This window comes from Ailuropoda melanoleuca, chromosome 14 (assembly GCF_002007445.2).
Source record: "Ailuropoda melanoleuca isolate Jingjing chromosome 14, ASM200744v2, whole genome shotgun sequence".
NCBI classification, from domain to species: Eukaryota; Metazoa; Chordata; class Mammalia; order Carnivora; family Ursidae; genus Ailuropoda; species Ailuropoda melanoleuca.
The window spans coordinates 63,200,442-63,220,633 of record NC_048231.1 but is presented as its reverse complement, the minus strand read 5'-3'; the positions used below and the strand labels follow the sequence as shown (position 1 = coordinate 63,220,633).

Below are 20,192 nucleotides of genomic sequence, written 5' to 3'. Positions count from 1 at the left end.
CAATCAATAATACTGCCTCAAATATAAAAAAGGACAGTAAGTAATTACCTAATGAGAAAAACTACCTCCAGTCGGTGAAGGGTTAATCCCTGGTCAATTTTCAGCCACTCTGCTGAGAGTACTAATAAGTGCTCCAGCTGGTGCCAATTAGGGTGGCCCTTCCCTTGATGGGAATAGCCATCCCTTAGGAACTGACTGTCAACCCAAGCTACCCGGGCAGTGATGAGCCAGCCAGAAGAAAGGGAAAGAGTCTAAGAAACCGTGGTAACCGAGTTGTGCTGGCACTTTGTAAAATGGTGACGGGAACTTGCCACAGCCAGGGAGTGAATGCTAATGAGCCTAGGGCAACCTGCAAAGAGTGGACCTGAAAAATGTCCTCTCAGTGACCGGCAGCCCTAAGGGAGCACCGCTCATGGTGGGTTCCTGTGGAGAAGACCATGGACTTCATTCACAAGAAAGAATCTAAACACAGCAGCAGCCGTCCTTGGGTTCCTGGACTTCACAATCACTTGTGACTCAATGGTCTTAGGGTCAGAGCGATTAGCACATTTGTCTAGAAAATCAAAGTTTTCAAATTTTTTAAAAACATTTGTGACCTGTTTTTTTTTTTTTTATCGCACTCTAAAATCTGAATGTAAACAGCTTTAAGAATCATCGTGAAATGGTTTAAGTATTCTTTGTGGATTCATATCAATGCCCCCTTCCCCTTCTCCACAGAATTTATTCCTACCTTCAGGGAACACATTTTAAGAAGGCCAACCCCCACCCCCATCCCATGGACAACGATTAGTGTGCAACCACATTCTTAAGGAGATAAATTCAATCTTTGTTATCTGAGAATGCTTGAGACAATAATAAAATGCTCCTCTGAAATTCACACTCAAAATTTTAATTCCTCTTTCTAATAGCTTTTCACCCATTCCCAAATCTCAAGTTCCCAAACAAGACAAGAAAACAAAAAATCATAATTGTGATGCATTCACTCCACACCGGGCCCCACAAATGATGTCGTCAATCTTGTCCCTAGGTTTGCAGATATTAAATTTACCTACAATTTCCAAAAATTTTGTCCCGCCCAACCTCCATGTTTTTAAATTTGCTACTTCTTACCCAACAATTGTTATTAATATAACTGTCAGTGGAGCTCCCTGGAATAGTCTAATTTCCTATTCTTTCTATTTTCCTGTTATCCAAATCAGGCTACATATGGACTTATCTATTGTCCTAAAATGCTACCTCTCTGATCAAAAACTTCAAAAGAACCCACTGGATATTTAGCCTCTCAAAAGCAAATGCACTACAGCCCAGATCCTAATTCATCTCAACTGCTGGATAGCACAAATCTGTTCTCTCATAGGTGCCCAATTTCAGCTACAACATAAACCAAACAAATTCTCAGCAATTCTTTGTGGTGAGAAGAATCGAAATAAAACTGGGGGAAATCCTCAATTTCAAAGATTACCAGCTAAAGAAATATAATGTAAACACACGTTTTGTGTTCCTGAAATGCCCTGTGTCTACAGTGATCAGGTAGAGAAAAGTTATTTCAAGTTCAAATATAACTTGACGATTGCCACATGGTGCCGAGTCTTTCCACCCCTACACTCCAAAAACCCAATCAGACAAGTGACCGTAATCTGACTCCCAGTGTACTGGGAGCTGCGGGGCAGGCAATGAGAGCTTCACTCTGGCCAGGGAAGGCATGAGTGGCAGACCCGCAGCAAGGCAGTGGGGGTAAGTCCTTCTTTGCCTTAAGGGAACAAAGCGCGGGGCCAAAAAGATGAAACTCTGACTCTTTATTATAGATATATGTGCCTTCTCAGACAGAATCTAGAAGGAAACTATAGGGCAGGTAGGTGATTCTTTTAGATCTGGGTACTGGGCATATTCATAAGAGAGGCATAGGGAAGGTAGAAGGAAAAAAGGATGCTTTGTTGCAAAATCCTCCAAATATTTCAGACCTGTGCACGCACAGGGAAATTACCCTATGGAGGTAAATCTATCTGCAGTATTTTTCATCAGAAAAATTACTCACCCGGAGGCTCAGCTGTCCAGAAGTGGATCAGGCTGTGTGTTCAGCTAGAAAGTAATGTGTCCAGCTCAGTACAACCCGGGCACATCAACAAACCCCCTTTGTTCTGGGGCGACAGAAGCAAAAACAAATAGTGTTGATCCATTTTCAGTGAGTGTGAACGCATAAGGGAACATTGCCGATAATAACAGGAGCTATGACGGGCTCTGTCTGCCGAGGTGAGCACCTGTAAGGTCAGGGGTATATATGTGCTGCTTGGGAACTTTGGGGTTCGTGGCTAACTGAGGCTGTTCGCTCTGCCCTGGAAGGACATCAGGTTCTGCAGTTTTCCCAAAAAAGCTAAAAGCACTGTTAAGGAGGGTATTTATCTATTGGGGGGTTTTTTGATGTTGTTGTTGTTGTTGTTTTAATTTCTCTCGCTGATGAAAATTTCCAGCTGAAAGAGCAACTGAGTTTCTTAAATTAGGTGTCTGGAGACGCAGGAGAGAATAGGCAGGGAGCTAGAACATGGGGGGACCGGGGAAAGTGAGGGAGCCCCAGAATAGCAAGGAGGCAGCCTTTTGCCAGGGCCTGCCTCTCCTGGTGATCGGAGCTGCTGAAAGGGACCTGAGTTTCCAGCCCACCAGCTCCTTGGCCTCCTGCTGTGTCCTCTTCCTTTTTCCCACTTAACCGGCCGCAGAGGAACAGCGCCTGCGGCAGCCCCTTTACCATCCTGGCTGCAGTGGGGGGCTGCTGGTGACTTCAGAGGCCACCTTCCTAGCTTCTTTTTCAATTTGTGAGTTCTTTGAGTTTCTCCCCCTTGGGGATATTTTTAATGTCTCTCAGGGCACACTCCCTGCCCCATTCCAAGGGCTGTTTTGGCTCTTTATTTTCTCTTCCTCTAGGGAATATGATGCCATTGTCCTCTCAGCTGGGCTTTCTTATAATTACTGAGAGGAGTTCACAGGCAGGGGACACCTAGGACAGGGCTGGCTGTCCCCCTCCTGGAGCCACCGAGGCTTGGGCCGAAAATGGGTTTCTCCTTCCAACTCTGAAGCAAAGCCCCATATCAAACCAGAGGCTGAGTTGAGATCCTAAAGGTCAAGGGAGAGCTCCCCTGGACCTTTTTGGCACAGCATTTCCCCACTGCTCATCCAGAGCCCAGGCTCCGGGGAACAGCAAGAGGAGGGAGCCATTCCTTTTCCTTATACATCAAGGGGAAAGCTGTAAGAGCTCTAACCTGTTCAAATACCTGGTTTCTCACCTAACCCTTTACGTTGTCCTTTTGTGATCAGAGTCTCTCCACACTCCTTCGCTCTCACGACTATCACAGGCAAAGGATAAGGGCAAATGCTTTGAATAATGGGGTAACTAGAGAAATTGCCCCCCCACATTGGGAATTCTAGCCATTGCTTGCCCAAACGAGCAGTTGGCATAACTATCCTCAAACTCCGTCCCTTCTCAGCTCCAAAGATCCTCAGACAATAAGAGGAAAACAGACTGGAGGAAGAAAGTGCTCCCTCCCAATGGCTGTCTTGGCGCACCCCACCCTCCTCCCGGCTCCCCAACACACACACAAGGTCCCCCAGAAGAGACGCGCCCGGCGTTTTTCTGGGCCACGCAGCAGGAGGAGAAGGCCTCCAGGAAGCCGCTGGAGAACAGCCGCTCTCCGTGGAGCTTTTTGCTCCGAGGGCCACTGCCCCCTGCCCCGTGCCCCCGCCGCGGGTCCCCGCACTCGGCTGCCCCTGGAGGGCGCGGACGGGGTGCCCGGGGCGCCGACACCCGCTTCCAGGGTCCCTTTGGGGAGGCGTGTCTGAGGGGTCACGTGGGGGGTCGAGAGTGGGTCGGGCACAAGAAGGGACTGTCCCCCAGCCTTGCAAAAGCACCGCGGAGGCCAGGATGCAGCTTTCCCCAAAGCGGCTGCCCAGACGCCCGGGATGGGGGCGGGGCGGGGCGGGGCGGGGCCAGCGCTGGGCGGTGGCTGTTTGTCCACCTGGCACCCGCCCGGGGGGCCGGGCCCTCCCCTCCCCTCCCCTCCCCTCCCGCCCGAGGTTGCCACGGCCCAGCGCCGCAGGGGAGACGGAGGGAGTGTCCCCGTCCCCTCCCGTGGCAGTTCCCACCTCCCCTGCCAGTCACCCTGAGCTCCCCTCCCCCTAACGACTTTACCTTCCCCAAAGACCCGCTTCGGCTTTCCGGGCCTCCTCGCGGGCCCCCTCCCGAAATCCGCAGTGTCTGCCGGGGGAGGGGAGCACCCCGCGGCGCAAATCCATTTTCAGAATGCCATTTTGAGCAACAAAGTGCAAAACTACGAAAGACCTCTCCCCCCTTTTTTTTGCTTTACGCTCAAAATATAAATGGCGTGTTAAAAGTACATTGACACTTAAGAACTTGCTCTGAGGTAAATATACTCCCTTCTTAGTTCTTTAAGAAACTCGATTTAGACATTTTCCTTTCCAGGGACACATCCGTGCAACTGGATGATCTTTGACTCTTACATAAGAGGAGGCTAGCATCACAATTGGACTGTTAAGGGGACGATTAATTAAGAAGGTTTTCTGGAAGCATTCTTTCTTGATATGCAAATACCCTTTGAGGGGGGGCCCCAGTTGGGCAAGATCACAGGCCTGGAGTCTTCACCCAAATCCATGCACCCTGCTGTGGTAGACTGACCCGATCTGTTTTCTTTTCAGTAAGTGTGGACCGTTGTGTAGAAGAGAGAGCATCATGGTGGCCTTCAGAGGGGTCTGGACTCAAGCTTTCTGGAAGGCAGTCACGGCAGAATTTCTGGCTATGTTCATCTTTGTGCTCCTCAGCCTGGGGTCCACCATCAACTGGGGGGGGACGGAAAAGCCCCTACCCGTCGACATGGTTCTCATCTCCCTCTGCTTTGGACTCAGCATCGCGACTATGGTGCAGTGCTTTGGTCACATCAGTGGCGGCCACATCAACCCCGCTGTGACGGTGGCCATGGTGTGCACCAGGAAGATAAGCATCGCCAAGTCTGTCTTCTACATTGCGGCCCAGTGCCTGGGCGCCATCATCGGAGCCGGGATTCTCTACCTCGTCACACCTCCCAGTGTGATGGGGGGCTTGGGGGTCACCACGGTAGCATCTTTAGCTCTCATTTTCAAACTAGGACTCCAGGCTTCTTGCAGACCCCTGCTACATGACACCCCGGTGGCCTGAGAGGCTTTCCTAAAATTGCTCATTTCTTCCCAGAGAATTTCTGATGACCCTTGAAGCGCGTGAAAACTGATCCCCGCAACACGGACTGTAACCATATTTAATCATTGTTTGCCATCAAGTGACTTGAATATTATTAAGTCTAGGTGGCACCAAAATCGTGTCGCTCTCACTCTCATCCTAGTGACTATCCTGGACTATATATTTAGCTTAAGGCATTTTTATTACAACTATTTGTTGGTTCTCTAGCAGAAGAAACAATTTTGTTTCGTCACGTTCGTGAGATTTAAAATGATCTACATCAAGGGTCACACTTAAAAAAATAAATTGGCATTTGATCCTGGTTTTGTCCTTAACTGGCTAGGAACGTCAGTTGTTAGCTCAGCACCGAGACTGATTTTAAAAAACCACACACAGTTTAAATTTTAATTTAAATATATATTAATTAATTTAAACCTAATTAATGGATTTAATCATTGCCTTATGAAATTACAAGACTCTCAAGAAACTCCTTTATAAGCTAAATGCAGCAGTGGCACATTTTGCTTCCTTTGTAGAAAAGGACATTCAGCAGAAATTCCCACTTGGTCATTGTAGAAGTAATTAATTATCTGTGATGGCCCAAAATGAGTGGAAATTTATTCCTTTTTTTTTTCTTTTTTTTTGGATGCAGGGGGAGCATCTCACTTGTGGGGTGGAACAGGGAACCAAATTAACCATTGCCTTTTCCAGTGATGAAGTATGCCTTTCACAATGATCTGTTATCACAGAAGATGTACTCTCACTTCGATTCAGATGGAGCATTTTTTCTCTTTCTAGGTTCATGGAAATCTTACCGCTGGTCACGGTCTCCTGGTGGAGTTGATAATCACGTTTCAGTTGGTGTTTACTATTTTTGCCAGCTGTGATTCCAAACGGACTGATGTCACTGGCTCGGTAGCTTTAGCAATTGGATTTTCTGTTGCAATTGGACATTTATTTGCAGTAAGTTTCCAAGTCCGTTTAAATAATTGATTCATATCATTTATCCTCACCCTAGAGCTGGCCGAAAGGTGTTGTGTTTTACAGCAGTAGTTCTTTAACATCCAGCCTTGTCTGTCCAGTTTAGGTGATTATTTTGCTAAGTTGATGATGAGAATGTTGATACGGCTGCTAACGTCTTGACAGTTCCTCTAACCAACTTGGCAAATGGTAGCAAATTGCAGTGAACGCTTCCTGCTACTAGTCCTGTCTCAGCAATGTCTGAAGTTGTTTTCTTTTTCCCTATAGATCAATTACACCGGTGCCAGCATGAACCCCGCCCGATCCTTTGGACCCGCGGTTATCATGGGAAATTGGGAAAACCACTGGGTAACCGTCATGTTGATATTTCCTGTCCTCCAGTTGAGGACAATTACCCATGGAACTTTTTTTTTTCTTTGCTTATTAGTTTTCTTCCTCCCTCCCAGCCTTGACTCCCCACTTTCCTCCACCTTTCATAAAGACCAAAGAGAGACTAGCCCAGATCTACTCTAAAACATCGCATCTTGTATCTATTGGGCGCCTTCAGTAATAGTCTGTCTTTTTTAACCAGCACTGCTGCGGGCACTGTTATCTGATAGGCTGCGGCAGAATATACCGTACTGGGTGGCTGCCTATGTGGAACGAGTGAAAATCAGGGTGGTTTGGTGAATATGATGTTTAAATCATTGAAAGTAAAACCTTCCTGGCAATAACAAAATGTACACTTGCAAAAAAAATAAAAAGAAGAAGAAGAAAGAAATGCTTAAAAGCACTGCCCATAGCAAAAATATTTATCTTTTTTGTTTACAAAAGCATGAACCCAATTAATAGTATGTGAGTTGGAAGCATGTGAACTGCAGATGGAGAGGAATAAAAGGTGGAAGTGTTTATGCTGTTTCCACCATAACCATAGCTGGAAACATAAATGGCTTTCAGAAGAGGCACGCTTTCCAGTCTCCTGGCTAACCTACTTATTCATGCGGTGCCAATGCTTCCAGAGAGTAGCGATATCCATTTTTAAATATCACAATCAATTTTATTTCCATTGTTTCTTACAACAGAGGAATTTAAAGCCCTTAAATGAATAACGTGGCAGTTTTAAGGCCACTCAGAGACTAAGTTAAAATAACCAATAAAAATATGAGACTTATGTAAGCCAGCCTCAAGTAAAGCTACCTTTTATTATCATTTATGTGCTGTGAATGCTATTTTACAACTCTTATTTTTAATTCACGAATACAGCAATATGTCACTCGTGTTTTCATCTCATCCACACAATGGTTATTGACCCAGTTACACCCACCCAACCGTAGCATACGTTACAGATGAGAGGAAATTGTGCCACTGCTACAGGCATTCACTGCTAGGAAAGGTGCACTGAGTCTTTAAATGTAATTTCAATCCTCAAAGAATGAGAGTCCATGCTCCAAAAGCAAGATTTTGGACCTCGCCATGCAAAGAATGTCAACATACACCATCCAGGAGACTGGTCATTTTGCCACCGATATTTTCATTTATGTCTCAAAATGTTTGCCACATGAACAGGAATGGAAATTTTTAACAGGCAGTATATGGGTATTATAGTAAAAGTACAACTATAAGTTCAACTTTTTAAAATTCTAACTATTTTTGTAATTACAAGGTCGACAAATAACAGTTTTTAACTTCAGTGATGAGGACTTTAAAATGTGGATGAAAATATATGTTTTTATTAATCACTTCCTGGTTGTGGTAGGCTAGCTAAAATTTGACTAGTAGGAAACTTTTTAGCTTGTTGACTGAATTAAAGTTTCCCCTTATTGCTATTTTATAACAAACTTAACCCCACTGAGCACAAATGCACATTCTGTAGCCACGGTTGCATGGATTTTAGAACTAATTTACAGCATATTTGGGGCTAGAGAGGTTGATTGATAGACAGACCAGAGCATCATCAGAATGTTAATGGTGAGTTTTCTAGGTAGTGAAATGACACAGTTTCAGTTTTCCTCTTCGCATTTTCTATATACCTATATTTTATACAAGAAAAATTATCGACCTTTATCAATTTTGAAAGTCATTTTAAAGTATGGTATGACTTTTATTTTGGAATAGCAACTTGAAACTGAGATATTTGCTCTTTTTGGGGAGCATGTAGACAGATGTCTTCTTCATAGGAGTTTTGGGGACACACCATAATTACTCCCTTGTGGGAGTCATAGCATGGGGAATAGAACATATCTAATGAGCTCTTACCAAAGGAACAGAGAGCAAAGACATTTAGAGGAGGGCTCTCGTTTCTCCTTTGAACAGGCATGGAGAAAGTCAACTCTTACACGGTTTCTTTCTGTTCAACATAAGGAGCTTGGTCCTTGCAGCCACTCTACCAGAAGTTTCCATGTGAAGCATATGTGCTCAGCGACAGCTCAAATTTGGAATTTTCTTTAGATTTTGCAATGAGGATGCTACGTGAAATTAATTTCCAGAGAGTGTCTTAAAACCAGAAACATTTCTCTTATTTTTTCAAATGAGAAAAGGGGAGTCTCATGGAAGGTGGTGCAGCAGTTCAAGCACTTGCTAAGCATGAAATCCTAAGCAAGCCTCTTGCCCTCTCAGGGTGTCAGTGTTCTTACCCATAAAATCGGGACAGTAATCATATCTATCTCAGAGGTTGCTGTTGGAGTTAATACAAGAAAAGTTCTAAGTACAGCTGGTTCGGTAAACAAGCTTCCATTGCTCCACTGAATCTGTTAAATGAATGCCTAATTTCTGCTCCATATATGTGCTCCAAGCAAACGCTGAAGTTTACCAAAACTCAACATTCCGGTTACTCTAAACACAAGAATGATACGATAAAAAGTTTCCATTTGTTGAATGAAAAATTCTGTGGAGTTGCTAATCCCCAATGAACCATCACCTTTAAACCCAGGACTGGGTTTTTTTTCACCTAGTGAACATGGTAGGGACCACGATGATGAACGAACAGTAATGAACAAATCTTGAGGTTTTCAATTAAAACAAATCACCAGATTTTAGTGAAGAAAAGCATGTAGCATACAGAAAATGACTTACCATCCGCCTATTCACATACAACTTTAAATTGTCTAGGAAACATGGAATGGAGCCAGTTGCTATGAATTAAAACTAATAAATATTTTACAAGTATTATTCCAATTTAATTTTTACAACCCATGAGGTCTGTGTTATTATAATCCCCACTTTTCAGATGAGGAAATTAAGATTTAAGAAGTTAAGTCACTGACGTAAGAACTCACCAAATTGCTAAGTGGTGGAGCTGGGATTCCGTGGATCATGCTCTGTGAATAACCACAGCTCAAATGATAAAATCTGTGTATTGATCGTGGCTAGGTAAGAAACCAACATCAGATGGCAATATTAAGAAAATAAGGTAAATACTCTGCAGAAATTCTTTTTTTCCTATTTTAGTTGAAGAGTTCTTAGTGTGCACTTAATGTGCAGTACCACCAGAAAGGAGCTATCTCGACTTTAAGGATCATCAGAAACGGAAAGGAAATAACTAATAAAAGCAAGGAAACAGAAATAGTCTTTCACTGTTTTCCATTCACATATTATTTTGCAATCTATGGGTCTCTGATGTGCAGATGATGTATTTTGTTATGTTCTTTCCAATCCTGCTTTCTTCTGCACAGCACATTTGCTCTCTTAATGTCAACCAGCTAAGCTCTAGATTCATGAGTTGTTCAAAGGAATAGTTTTCCTCCACTTTCACTCTATAGCTCTTCCATCTTTTCCCCCAGATATATTGGGTTGGACCGATCATAGGAGCTGTCCTCGCTGGTGGCCTTTACGAGTATGTCTTCTGTCCAGATGTTGAACTCAAACGTCGTCTGAAAGAAGCCTTCAGCAAAGCTGCCCAGCAAACAAAGGGGAGCTACATGGAAGTGGAGGACAACAGGAGTCAGGTAGAGACTGACGACTTGATCCTAAAACCTGGAGTGGTGCACGTGATTGACATTGACCGGGGAGAGGAGAAGAAGGGGAAAGACCCATCGGGCGAGGTGCTGTCTTCAGTATGACTAGAAGATGGCACTGAAAGCAGACAAGCACCCTCAGAACTGTCCTCAGATTTCCTTCCACCCATTAAGGAAACAGATTTGTTATAAATTAGCCATGTGCAGGGTTGTTTTTTCATGTCGTATTATTCAGGCTAGACAAGAAATATTTCTTTGTTCTACCAAGGAGGAATGGAAGAGACCTATTGGGAATTCCAAATCTAAAAAAGAAGTATTCTTAAAGTGTCCCCAAAGCAAATATGAACCTAGTTTATCGTGTTGCCATTCACTAACAATCAATTTAAAATGTCTGTCAAGATTTGGTTAAGTCTTGCCTGGTAGAGCTTAGAGACATACCTATCAGCTTATTCCTCCTCTACCATGACCCTGGGATTGTCCATCCTCGTTTGAGTATTTATTCCATTAAGTCAAGTTTTTCAATGGCAAGGGACAGTATGTCACAGAGTCATGCACATTCAAGAGAGGAAATATAACAAGCTCTTTATGGGCAGTCCCTTATTATAAACTACCTCGGCAAGAGAATATTAACAAGGGTCATTGCTAATAAATTGTTTCTACTTTATATGTCAAATACCCAACTTTCAACCTGAACTCCAATTCATAATATTCCTTCTTCCTCAGTGCCCAAGGTAATGTGGACCTAAGGCCCAGAAATTTGAAGAATATTCAGAAACCCTGTATATTTATTGGTTCCACCTAATAAAACATCCAAATCATTAGAAAAACCTATTAAGACAAAAGGACAAACAGACTCATAAGATCTTACTGGAGTGGAGGGAAAATTACCATTATAAAAAATCATAAGGAAAGAGGAATGTATATTCTGGAATCAAATAGTTGATCTGTTTTCAGTGCACATCCTCAAATATACCACGTGAGGTTAACAATCTAAGCTTTTAACCACTTAACCATGTTGCTTATTTTTTTTTAATTTATTGGCAAAACTGGGGGTTTTGTTTGTGACTTTGGTTATCTATAGTTAAACATTAGTTGAGATTTCTTTTTGATAACAAGAACATAACTAGCTGAATCCTAACTTTTTTTTATTAAGTTCTGCACACTCTGGAAGGTGTCAGGTGGGGCCCTGCCCAGTCCCCATTTCTGCTGCTCTGTCTCTTCTCATGAGGTTCGTTGATAATCTTCAGTGTGGCATGTGATGGTATTCTATTTAATGAAAATAAACAAGAGACAAGGCAGGCCATGCTTGCAGAGTAAAAGGGTGGAGACTTCAGAACACTCAGTATTCAGAGCTGACTTGATAACCAAGCCTTCATTTGTAGAGATATTGGACCTAGTAACCCAACACCGCTTTTAAGTATTTTCATTACTGACTCATTTATTTGTTGAGATACTTTGTTCTTCCTGTATTGCTGTGCCTTGAGTTAGTAGAATGGTCTCTGGAAACCCCAGTCTCTATCATCTCAACCATCCAGGCTAGACTTTATCTTAGACAAATAGTCGCAAATGTCAGTTTAACTGAACGAAAAGCTAGTAGGGAAACAAAACCCATTACTGCGAAGAATGGCTTGAAAATAAGCTGATAATCAAGGGCTTTCTTCCTCACCCATAGTTCCAACTATGTGCCACTTTTTAGTGTTAGTGACAGGTGTGTGTCTGTGGCAGTGAGATAATGGACCACTGTTCAACCTGATTCTCTTCGGTGCTAAGAAAGTAATGCGCGAGGTTCCCAGGGAGTCATCACCCCAGGGCAGCACCTGGGAGTACCACTGATGGTTTTCGTGGAAGATTCCTAAATCCCAGGCCCCTTTGTCAGATGTGTGGCCAGCCCCACCCTCCACCAGGGAGACCCATCATTTCCTGTTTGGGGCGGCATCTATAGGAAGTAGGGTGAGATTCTAATAATGGTTTATGCCTGTCTTTTCAGACGCTTGCCCAATATACCACTACAGGCTTAAAATTGGGGTGGGGGGTGGTGCGGGTAAGCTCAAAAGATAATGCCATCAACCAGTGGCAAACACGTCAGCTCAAAATGTAGGTTAACACGGAAAAGTTAAACGGATTTTTCAAATATGCTTACAATTTACTGGCTTACAATCGATTTTATTCAGCCATATGCTTTACTTCTTATACACTCACTTTTATACTCACTTCCAGTTAGAGTATTTAATAAGTTAGTGCTTTAAAAAAAAAACAACGCATGAATGATGTTTTTGTAAATTGTTTTCCAGCAACCAGCAGAGTGCCTGGCACTTAGTAGGTATGTGTTAGTTAATAAAAATCAGTGAATTTCATTTAGGATTTAAGAATGTAAATAGTTTTCTTCTAATCTTGATTTTGCTCAGTATTTAATAAAAGCTTGATTTCAAGGACTACTAAGGGAAGGCAATATAAATGTAAAAACCGTAAAATATATTTTTGCATTCTACTATTTTAGAGGCATAACGTGAATGAAAGCTTTAGCACTTTTTCCCCTGCATATGAGGCAACATATTTTGTATTTCACTCAAGGCTCTGCCAGTAAAAAGTAATGAAATTGTACCTTTCTAATGACATCTATACAGCAGGGGTCTATTGCCTTGTGGATGGCACCAAATTATCCAAGTGTATTAAGAGACCAGGGCTTTTCCCTTTAATCCCTTCTTATTAATGAGGTGCATCACGCTGCTCCCAGGAGAGTGCTGCTGATAGATAGACGGAAAACAGATCAGAGAGAAAAAACTGCAAGGACATAAATGAATTATACCCAGCCAGGAAGCAATGCCAAGCATCTCTTCCCTATGGAAAAATAAAACAATCACCCCAAAATTGTAAGATGGTCCCCACAATGAAAATGTATACAGTTTGTCAAAAGAAGTACAAAGGGTAAGAGTCGTTTTTAAGTTTGGGGGGGCTTTCTTAAATATTTGGGGCACAGCATTTGAATGTATATTTTTGTTGTTGAAGTTGGCATATTTTTTCCCAAGAGTCCTAACTTTTACACTGGAAGGAATTTTCTGGTAACTAAATTGTTGCCTAAATGTAAGATTCCTACACTTTGTTTCTACCATTTGATGCTTTTCATAAATTCTTCCCCTTTCTGACTCTTCTCCTAATGCAGTTGATAGGTCCTAGCTGCTGCTCAGTCTGGAAAATGTTACAAAGGGATTAGAAATATTTGAATAACATAGATGACGGCATTAAACTATCTGATTAGTTGTTAGAGACCTGATTCCAAATAGGACAGAATATTCTTCTTAGGTCATGAAACCAGGCAATTTAACTTACTGGTTTCAATTCAGTAACGAGCAGGAAAATTCCAAAATAGAGCCCCAAATTCAAAGACTAAAATTAATCCTGGCGAGGCCCTTTGTTGCATCGAGTTGATACTATCCCCACGTGTTGTGAACATTTGACAAAGAAATTGCCTTTGTGACAACTAGATGACAGTAGGAGCTCAAGAGACAGCCTTATCAGACGATACAAGGCCAGTATAACTTTTCATTATAAGCATTATAGAATGGGCAAACTCAGAATCAACTCTTATGCCTGAAAGTAATTCTGTCTTTCCTAATATGTTTATGGCAACAAAATGATTAGGAAGATGTGACTACTATCTGGAAAGTGCACTGAACAAAACTCACTTTCTTCACCACAAATTTTGTGTGCTTGCATTGGTATTGTCATACTTTATAGATCACCCCAAAAGAGCAGAAACTTTTGAAATTTGAGGTTCTCTGAAATACATAGAAGACATTTAATTCAGGGCTCAAAAACCGTAGCCGCTCACTTTTGCAGATGACCATACCCCATGAAAGCATTATAGTGTTACCCACGCATGTTAAAATCCAAGAGCTAAAAATTATACCTAATTTATATAACCCGTTGGAATGTATTTTTAGATTCTCTTCAGGATTAATTAAATAAACATGCAGTTTATGAAAATATAATTGTTTATCACTTTTATGACCCAAATCACAACTGTAATTCATGATAAACTGGTGAGAATAAACTGAACATATGGTTATATTCACAATTATTTATTAACTGAAATGTTATTCCAACATCAGAGCTAATGTTGAGATTTAAACTATAATGTCTAATATTTGGAATAATCTATTAAGTATTAGCATTGTGGTTGATTTCCATGAATTACATTGTATCTCATACTACTAAGTTTGTTTAAATAAACTTAATGTTTAAAAAGTAAGCGTTGCATCTGATAATGTTCGAAAATTCATTCATAGATTTTCCGAGTTAGACCCTAAGAGCATCCTTTAAAATGACCCAGAGGTTTAGATATTTGAGTATAATCAACACCAAATGAAACAGCGGTGGAATCTATGTAATGAAATGCATTTTTCGAAAGGCTGCTGAGGATACGCTATGGTAGGCTCTGATGTGCACAGTGAAAATTGTGCTTTCGTGGGCTTACTTCTAAATGTTCGTATCCATGCAGAATAGGCCATTGAAGATCAGCTGTCATTACAGTGAGTCTAAAAGTGAAGACTTTACCAACTGCGGTTCAGATGAGGCTGGTATGGCTAACTAGATGATCCATCCTTAGGGCATTTGGCAGATTCAGTCTACCCAGATGGATGATGTAGGCACAGTGAGTACTGGGACACTCCCTTGGGTTCTCAATTTTAAGGGCTCCTCAATTTTGAGGGCTGTAGACTCTCAGGGAAGAATTGAGGACAATCATTTATGTAGTGTGCAACCCATCAGATGAGCAGTGAATGATGCCTTTAGAGCCAGGTGGATACATACGTTTCTTACAGCATTTGTCAGTGTTCGCCAATATGGCAACAGCAGTATCTCACATCGTAGCGAAATAGCTTGTGTAGGTATCTGTCTCCCCTACTAGCTTCTAAACTCCTTAAGGGCTAAGATGGTATTTTATTTACTCCATATCCCCCACCCTCAGCATTGAGCACCAGGCTTGACATTTCGCTCAATATATGTTTGTTGCATGAATGAATAAAAAACTGAAGGATTATCTCACAATCGCTAGGAAATACTACAAAGCACTATACCCCAATCTAGTTGCTCGGCTGTTGTGTTGATGTGTGCTAAATATTTGAATTCTTATAGTTCCAGTTAGGAGCCTGAAAGTAACTCAAGAAAAATCAAAGAAAAAATGCACAGAGAGAATAAAACACTAATTGGATTTCTAAAATTTATACCTAATGTGTAGGCAACAAGACATGTTTTCATTGCTATATTTATACAATGGCCAGATGTTAGATGAAATTTAGCTCAATGAGGATTTCAGCAAGAAAAGTATTTTAACAAGCATGGAAAGCTAGAGATATAAATGTCAGCCTGATTTTAGATAATTATCCTGCTTGGAAAATGTCCAAAACAATATGTCACCTGAATAATTCTTACTATTTTTTTTTTTCATTTTCTACCTCTTCACTCCTGAGGTTTAAAGAGACATTGAGAACTCTCGAAAGCTGAGTTGAGTTCTCCCTGCACATAGTCAGAAACCTCTGAGAAACTGTGGCACTGATTTTCAAAAGTTTTATGCATAGCATAGTGATAGCACATGGCTAGTGCTCAATAAAGGCATGGCGAATGGATGAAAGGATGGATGAATGGAGGAGTGGATGGATGAGTGGATAAAAGAAACACTCCAATCTGGAGGTAGGAGGTTGATCTGTGAACAGATGGCAATCATAGCCTGGATTCCTTCTTCCCTTATGAAAGCATTGGCCACAGGTCAGAAAGGTAGAGGAGAAATGCATGGATTAGAATGATTGTCAACTATGAGTATAGATATGGGGCTTTATGATTTATAAATATTACTCTCCATCATTTAGTCTCCATTAAATGGGATAAGCATTACTATCATTTTCATTTCCAAAGATGAGAAACCAAATGTCAAAGAGATTATGTAAATTACCCAAGATTATACCCAAGAATAAAGCAAAAATGGGGCGCCTGAGTGGCTCAGTTGGTTAAGCATCCAACTCTTGATTTTGCCTCAGGTCATGATCTCAGAGTCATGGGATCAAGCCGTGCTCTGTGCTGACTGTGGAGCCTGCTTGAGATTCTCCCTTTCCTTCTCCCTCTGCCCCTCCCCGCTCATGGTCTCTTTCTCTCTCTCTAAAAAAAAAAAAGAAAGAAAAGAAAAATTAGAGCAAAAACTGGATCTCACATCCCAATTAATCCCAATTCCCTAAATTATTCCCCTAAATCACACAAAGTTCTCCCATTTCTCCCATTCATCTATCAGTTTAATTTCCCAGCCTTAAGTGGCAAGAAACATATTCCATCCATGCTAGAGGAAATCCTTACGTACAACATCGACAAAGGGCAATATATTAAGTACTACAGACCTGGACTGTCACAGACCTTAGAAAGTAGTGTTGGGGCATCTGGCTGACTTAGTCAATGGAACACGTGACTCTTGATCTCAGAGTTGTGAGTTCGAACCCCAGATTTAGTGTAGAGATTAAAAATAAAATCTTGGGGGAAAAAAAAAGAATATAGTGTTGGCTGCTCCAACGGGGAAACTGAATAATTTCAGACATTTTTCATTGATATTTTTCCTTTTGAAAATATTATAAAGATCACTATTTGAGGTATTTTTTTGTTTGATCCAGGAAAGAGAACCAGGGATTAATTGTGAAGGCACTGATAAGGCCTTCCACATTTCAATAATAAGAACAGTAGGAGTTTTCAGTTATTGGACACTTACTGTGCCCCAGACATGCCCTTCACACCTGTGTACTCATTCCTCATAGAAACCTGATGAGGTAGGTGTTGCTGTTGTCCCCTTTTCACCGTTGAGGAAACGGAGGTCTAAGGAACGTAAGTTGTTTGTTCAAAGTCAAACAGCTACTAACCCGTAAACATGGGATTTGAGCCTGGGGAAGTCCATCTAGACCACTCTGAGCCACTGCCCTGTGTTGTGTGTGTGTAGGCTTCCAACTGTTCCAACATTCATATCTGCTTTTTCCAAGCCTTTGACTTTTCATGTCCAATAGAGATTGCAGTGTGTTTAAACTTCTCAGTTGTTCCCGACCTCACCTCTCATTATCATTTTGACCGCCTTTGAAGCAATTATTTAAATATTCAAGTACAAATGCCACAAAGGTAAATCAGCTAAACTTAACAAAGTGTTTTTGAAAGGGACTTTGAATGGCCAAAAATGCTCTTCGTTTCCTGAGCTGGGGTATGACAGACATCTCTTACACAATACTCCTTCCGCTTTCTAGCTTCAATTTCCTGGCTATTTAAGTAAAATAAAATTGTAATAAGGGAACCAATAAAATGGTGTTTGGAAATAATCCAAGCTTACCCTAGATCAGACTATAAAGTTTATAATTGTGTGTTTTTGTTTTTGTTTTAATTGGGGGCGTGGGGGTGGAGGAGTGTGGGGCAGAGGAAGAGGGAGAGAAAGAACTCTAAGCAGGTTCCACACCCAGCGTGGAACTTGAAGCAGGCCTCGATCTCACGACCCAGAGATCATGACCTGAGCCGAAATCAAGAGTCAGGCATGCAACCGACTGAGCCACTCAGGCGCCCCTCCAGACTGTATTTTTTTAATAAGATAAAATAAAGTTTATTTTTGAGTGGGCTAAGTTTTAACATTGTTACAACGGCAACAGCTTTGGGAAGTAATTGAATAGAAGAAGCGCCGCCAGGACTTTCCCTTTCCTACAACAGGAAGAGGAGAAAGATTTTCATGTACAAAACAGAACTGAACACACACCCAGTACCTCCGTGTTTGCAAACTACAGGGCTGTCGATTAAGTCCCTCAATACCTTGACTCAGACTCTCAGAAGACAACAATCTTTTTTTTTTTTATAAAGATTTTATTTCTTTATTCGACAGAGATAGAGACAGCCAGCGAGAGAGGGAACACAAGCAGGGGGAGTGGGAGAGGAAGAAGCAGGCTCATAGCGGAGGAGCCTGATGTGGGGCTCGAACCCATAACACCGGGATCACGCCCTGAGCCGAAGGCAGACGCTTAACCGCTGTGCCACCCAGGCGCCCCGTCAATCTTTTAAAATATAGAGATACATAGCCAATGACTATTTGATTCAATTTAGGGCTCCCAGAGGGTAAAGACGAAAGACAGGAAAGAGGGAGGGAGGGCAGGCAGGAATCCCCCAGTCACAGTAAAGGGAAGGTGGGGGGGCTCCTAGTGCTCCTGTCCCCTCCCAGTCCAGAAATTGCTAGCACCGCCGTTGCCCCATGCTCAGAAAGTGTCTGTGCTAAGCCAGCACGTTCCTCTCCTCCTGGATTGAACCAGTGTCCCAAAGAGAACTGGACAATGCTCTGTCTTCCAGACCTGAGCCCCCATCTCAATTTTAATTGTCAAATGTCAAGCTAAAGGGAAACAACGCCCCTCCCGTGGAATAAAAGTGCATCTTGATTTTCAGCAAGGAAGACAGGATGAAAGTGGGATCTTCCCATTTCTCTCCAGAAATCTAGCCTCTAAAATGTATGTCTTTGAGAAAGAAAACTTAGGAGCTTAATCTCAGCACCTGATTCCTGGAAATGATTCGCCATATTAAGCTACTCCAGGATCTCAATGTCAGAACTTATCACAAAGGATGTAGGCTTTATCTTGTTGTTTCAAAAGCCAGTCTCCTGGAAACAGTCGCAGAAGTACTGAAGAATGAGAGCAGCTGAGATTTCTCTGGTGACCCGCAGTAAGAAAGAGCAGAGAAAAACTGATGCGGATTATTCAGCCCCGTGGTGTTGGTACATTGTAGTTAAATCCTTCATATTCTTTGAACTCTAATAAAAAATTCTCATCAAACAATGATGACATTTCATCTCATCAAAGTTTAATCACAAGAGTATTGTAATTCTGACTTTCTTCACCTCAGTTCAAATTGAAAGTAATTGTCAGACGTCATTTTAATTCTAACCATTACATCCCTTCTTACATGTTCTCTCTCATATTATCATGGCCCATTTTGTTCTCTAAGAGGCATGTCATTTTTTTCTATTATTCAAGCAGTTAAAAGAACTTTGTCACCTACTTACAAATAGTACACTTAAGGCTCGTTTTAAAAAGCATTTGAGATAACAAGTTAACATGAATGGAAAATGTTTCCTTGAAACACTGAGAGACACGAGGGGTAATAAATTCTGACTATGGAATTGTTTGATGTTGGGAAAACACTTAATTGCCTGAATTCTTGAGTGTTTGAAAAAAATTTCCTTAGCAACCCTCAGCACGAAGGGCTTAAAACGCACAAAAGCAGAGAGGTAAACATAAGCTTGTCTAATTGTCTTCCATCGACACTTTGGAAAAAATAACTCTGCTTTACCTCGGTTGAGACAGAGAGGTGGGTCCCTCCTGGAGGTGGGAAGTGAGTTCTGGTCACTACTTCCAGGGATATATGGAAATCTAGCAACAAAAGCCAAGAGGACTGTGAGATTTGGCATACTACGTGTGTTGTATTTTCTGTTTCCCACAAGAAACACGTATTACTCTCAGATAATCAGAAAAGGAAAAGTGACTGATGTATTTAGAAAGACCTATGAGGTCTGACTGAAATGTATGGGTCAGAGGGCAGCACAGAGGATACAACATGGAGCCTCTTGGAATCATTCTCATATCTGGGTCTACGCCAAAGAGCAGAAAAGTCCAACCAAAGCAAGGATTCTACACTCAAATTCTTTTTTTTTATTTTTTATTATTTTTTTTATTATATTATGTTAATCACCATACAGTACACCCCGGATTCCGATGTAAAGTTTGATGCTTCATTAGTTGCGTATAACACCCAGTGCACCATGCAATACGTGCCCTCCTGACTACCCATCACCAGTCTATCCCATTCCCCCACCCTCTCCCCTCTGAAGTCTTCAGTTTGTTTCTCATAGTCCATAGTCTCTCATGTTTCATTCTCCCTTCTGATTACCCCCCTTTTCTTTATCCCGTTCTTCCACTACCGATCATCCTAGTTCCTATGTTCCATAGATGAGAGAAATCATATGATAATTGTCTTTCTCTGCTTGACTTATTTCACTTAGCATTATCTCCTCCAGTGCC

The 20,192-nt window shown here is 41.8% G+C and overlaps 1 protein-coding gene and 1 long non-coding RNA gene across 5 annotated transcripts in view; one reads left to right on the top strand and one right to left on the bottom strand.

Moving 5' to 3' along the window:
• The window catches only part of LOC109489182, a 72,874-nt gene extending 70,778 nt beyond the window's left edge, over positions 1-2,096 (bottom strand). For 2 of the 3 annotated variants that reach the window (XR_004620350.1, XR_002142134.1), the window contains exon 1: positions 2,036-2,096. This is a non-coding gene — a long non-coding RNA (uncharacterized LOC109489182). The remainder of the gene's footprint in view (positions 1-2,035) is intronic. The other variant, XR_004620351.1, reaches the window with a different exon arrangement.
• Positions 1,637-14,223, top strand: AQP4 (aquaporin 4). 2 transcript variants are annotated; one of them, XM_002912663.4, is made up of 5 exons: positions 1,637-1,734; positions 4,702-5,116; positions 6,014-6,178; positions 6,464-6,544; positions 9,955-14,223. In XM_002912663.4, exons 1-5 carry the CDS (start codon positions 1,703-1,705, stop codon positions 10,231-10,233), a joined length of 972 nt encoding a protein of 323 aa, XP_002912709.1. In that variant the 5' UTR covers positions 1,637-1,702; the 3' UTR covers positions 10,234-14,223. The 2 variants fall into 2 exon arrangements, with proteins under 2 accessions (XP_002912709.1, XP_019652189.1); XM_019796630.2 differs by having other exon boundaries at positions 1,674-1,734; positions 4,706-5,116.
• Positions 14,224-20,192: the final 5,969 nt, after the last annotated feature.

What these genes read in the sequence shown, in the direction of transcription:
- AQP4 (XM_002912663.4), top strand. Translation starts at nt 1,703, where the DNA reads ATGAGTGGCAGACCCGCAGCAAGGCAGTGGGG. An exon ending in CCCGCAGCAAGGCAGTGGGG is followed by an intron (nt 1,735 to 4,701) that starts GTAAGTCCTTCT and finishes TTTTCTTTTCAG; the next exon opens with TAAGTGTGGACCGTTGTGTA. An exon ending in CAATTGGACATTTATTTGCA is followed by an intron (nt 6,179 to 6,463) that starts GTAAGTTTCCAA and finishes TTTTCCCTATAG; the next exon opens with ATCAATTACACCGGTGCCAG.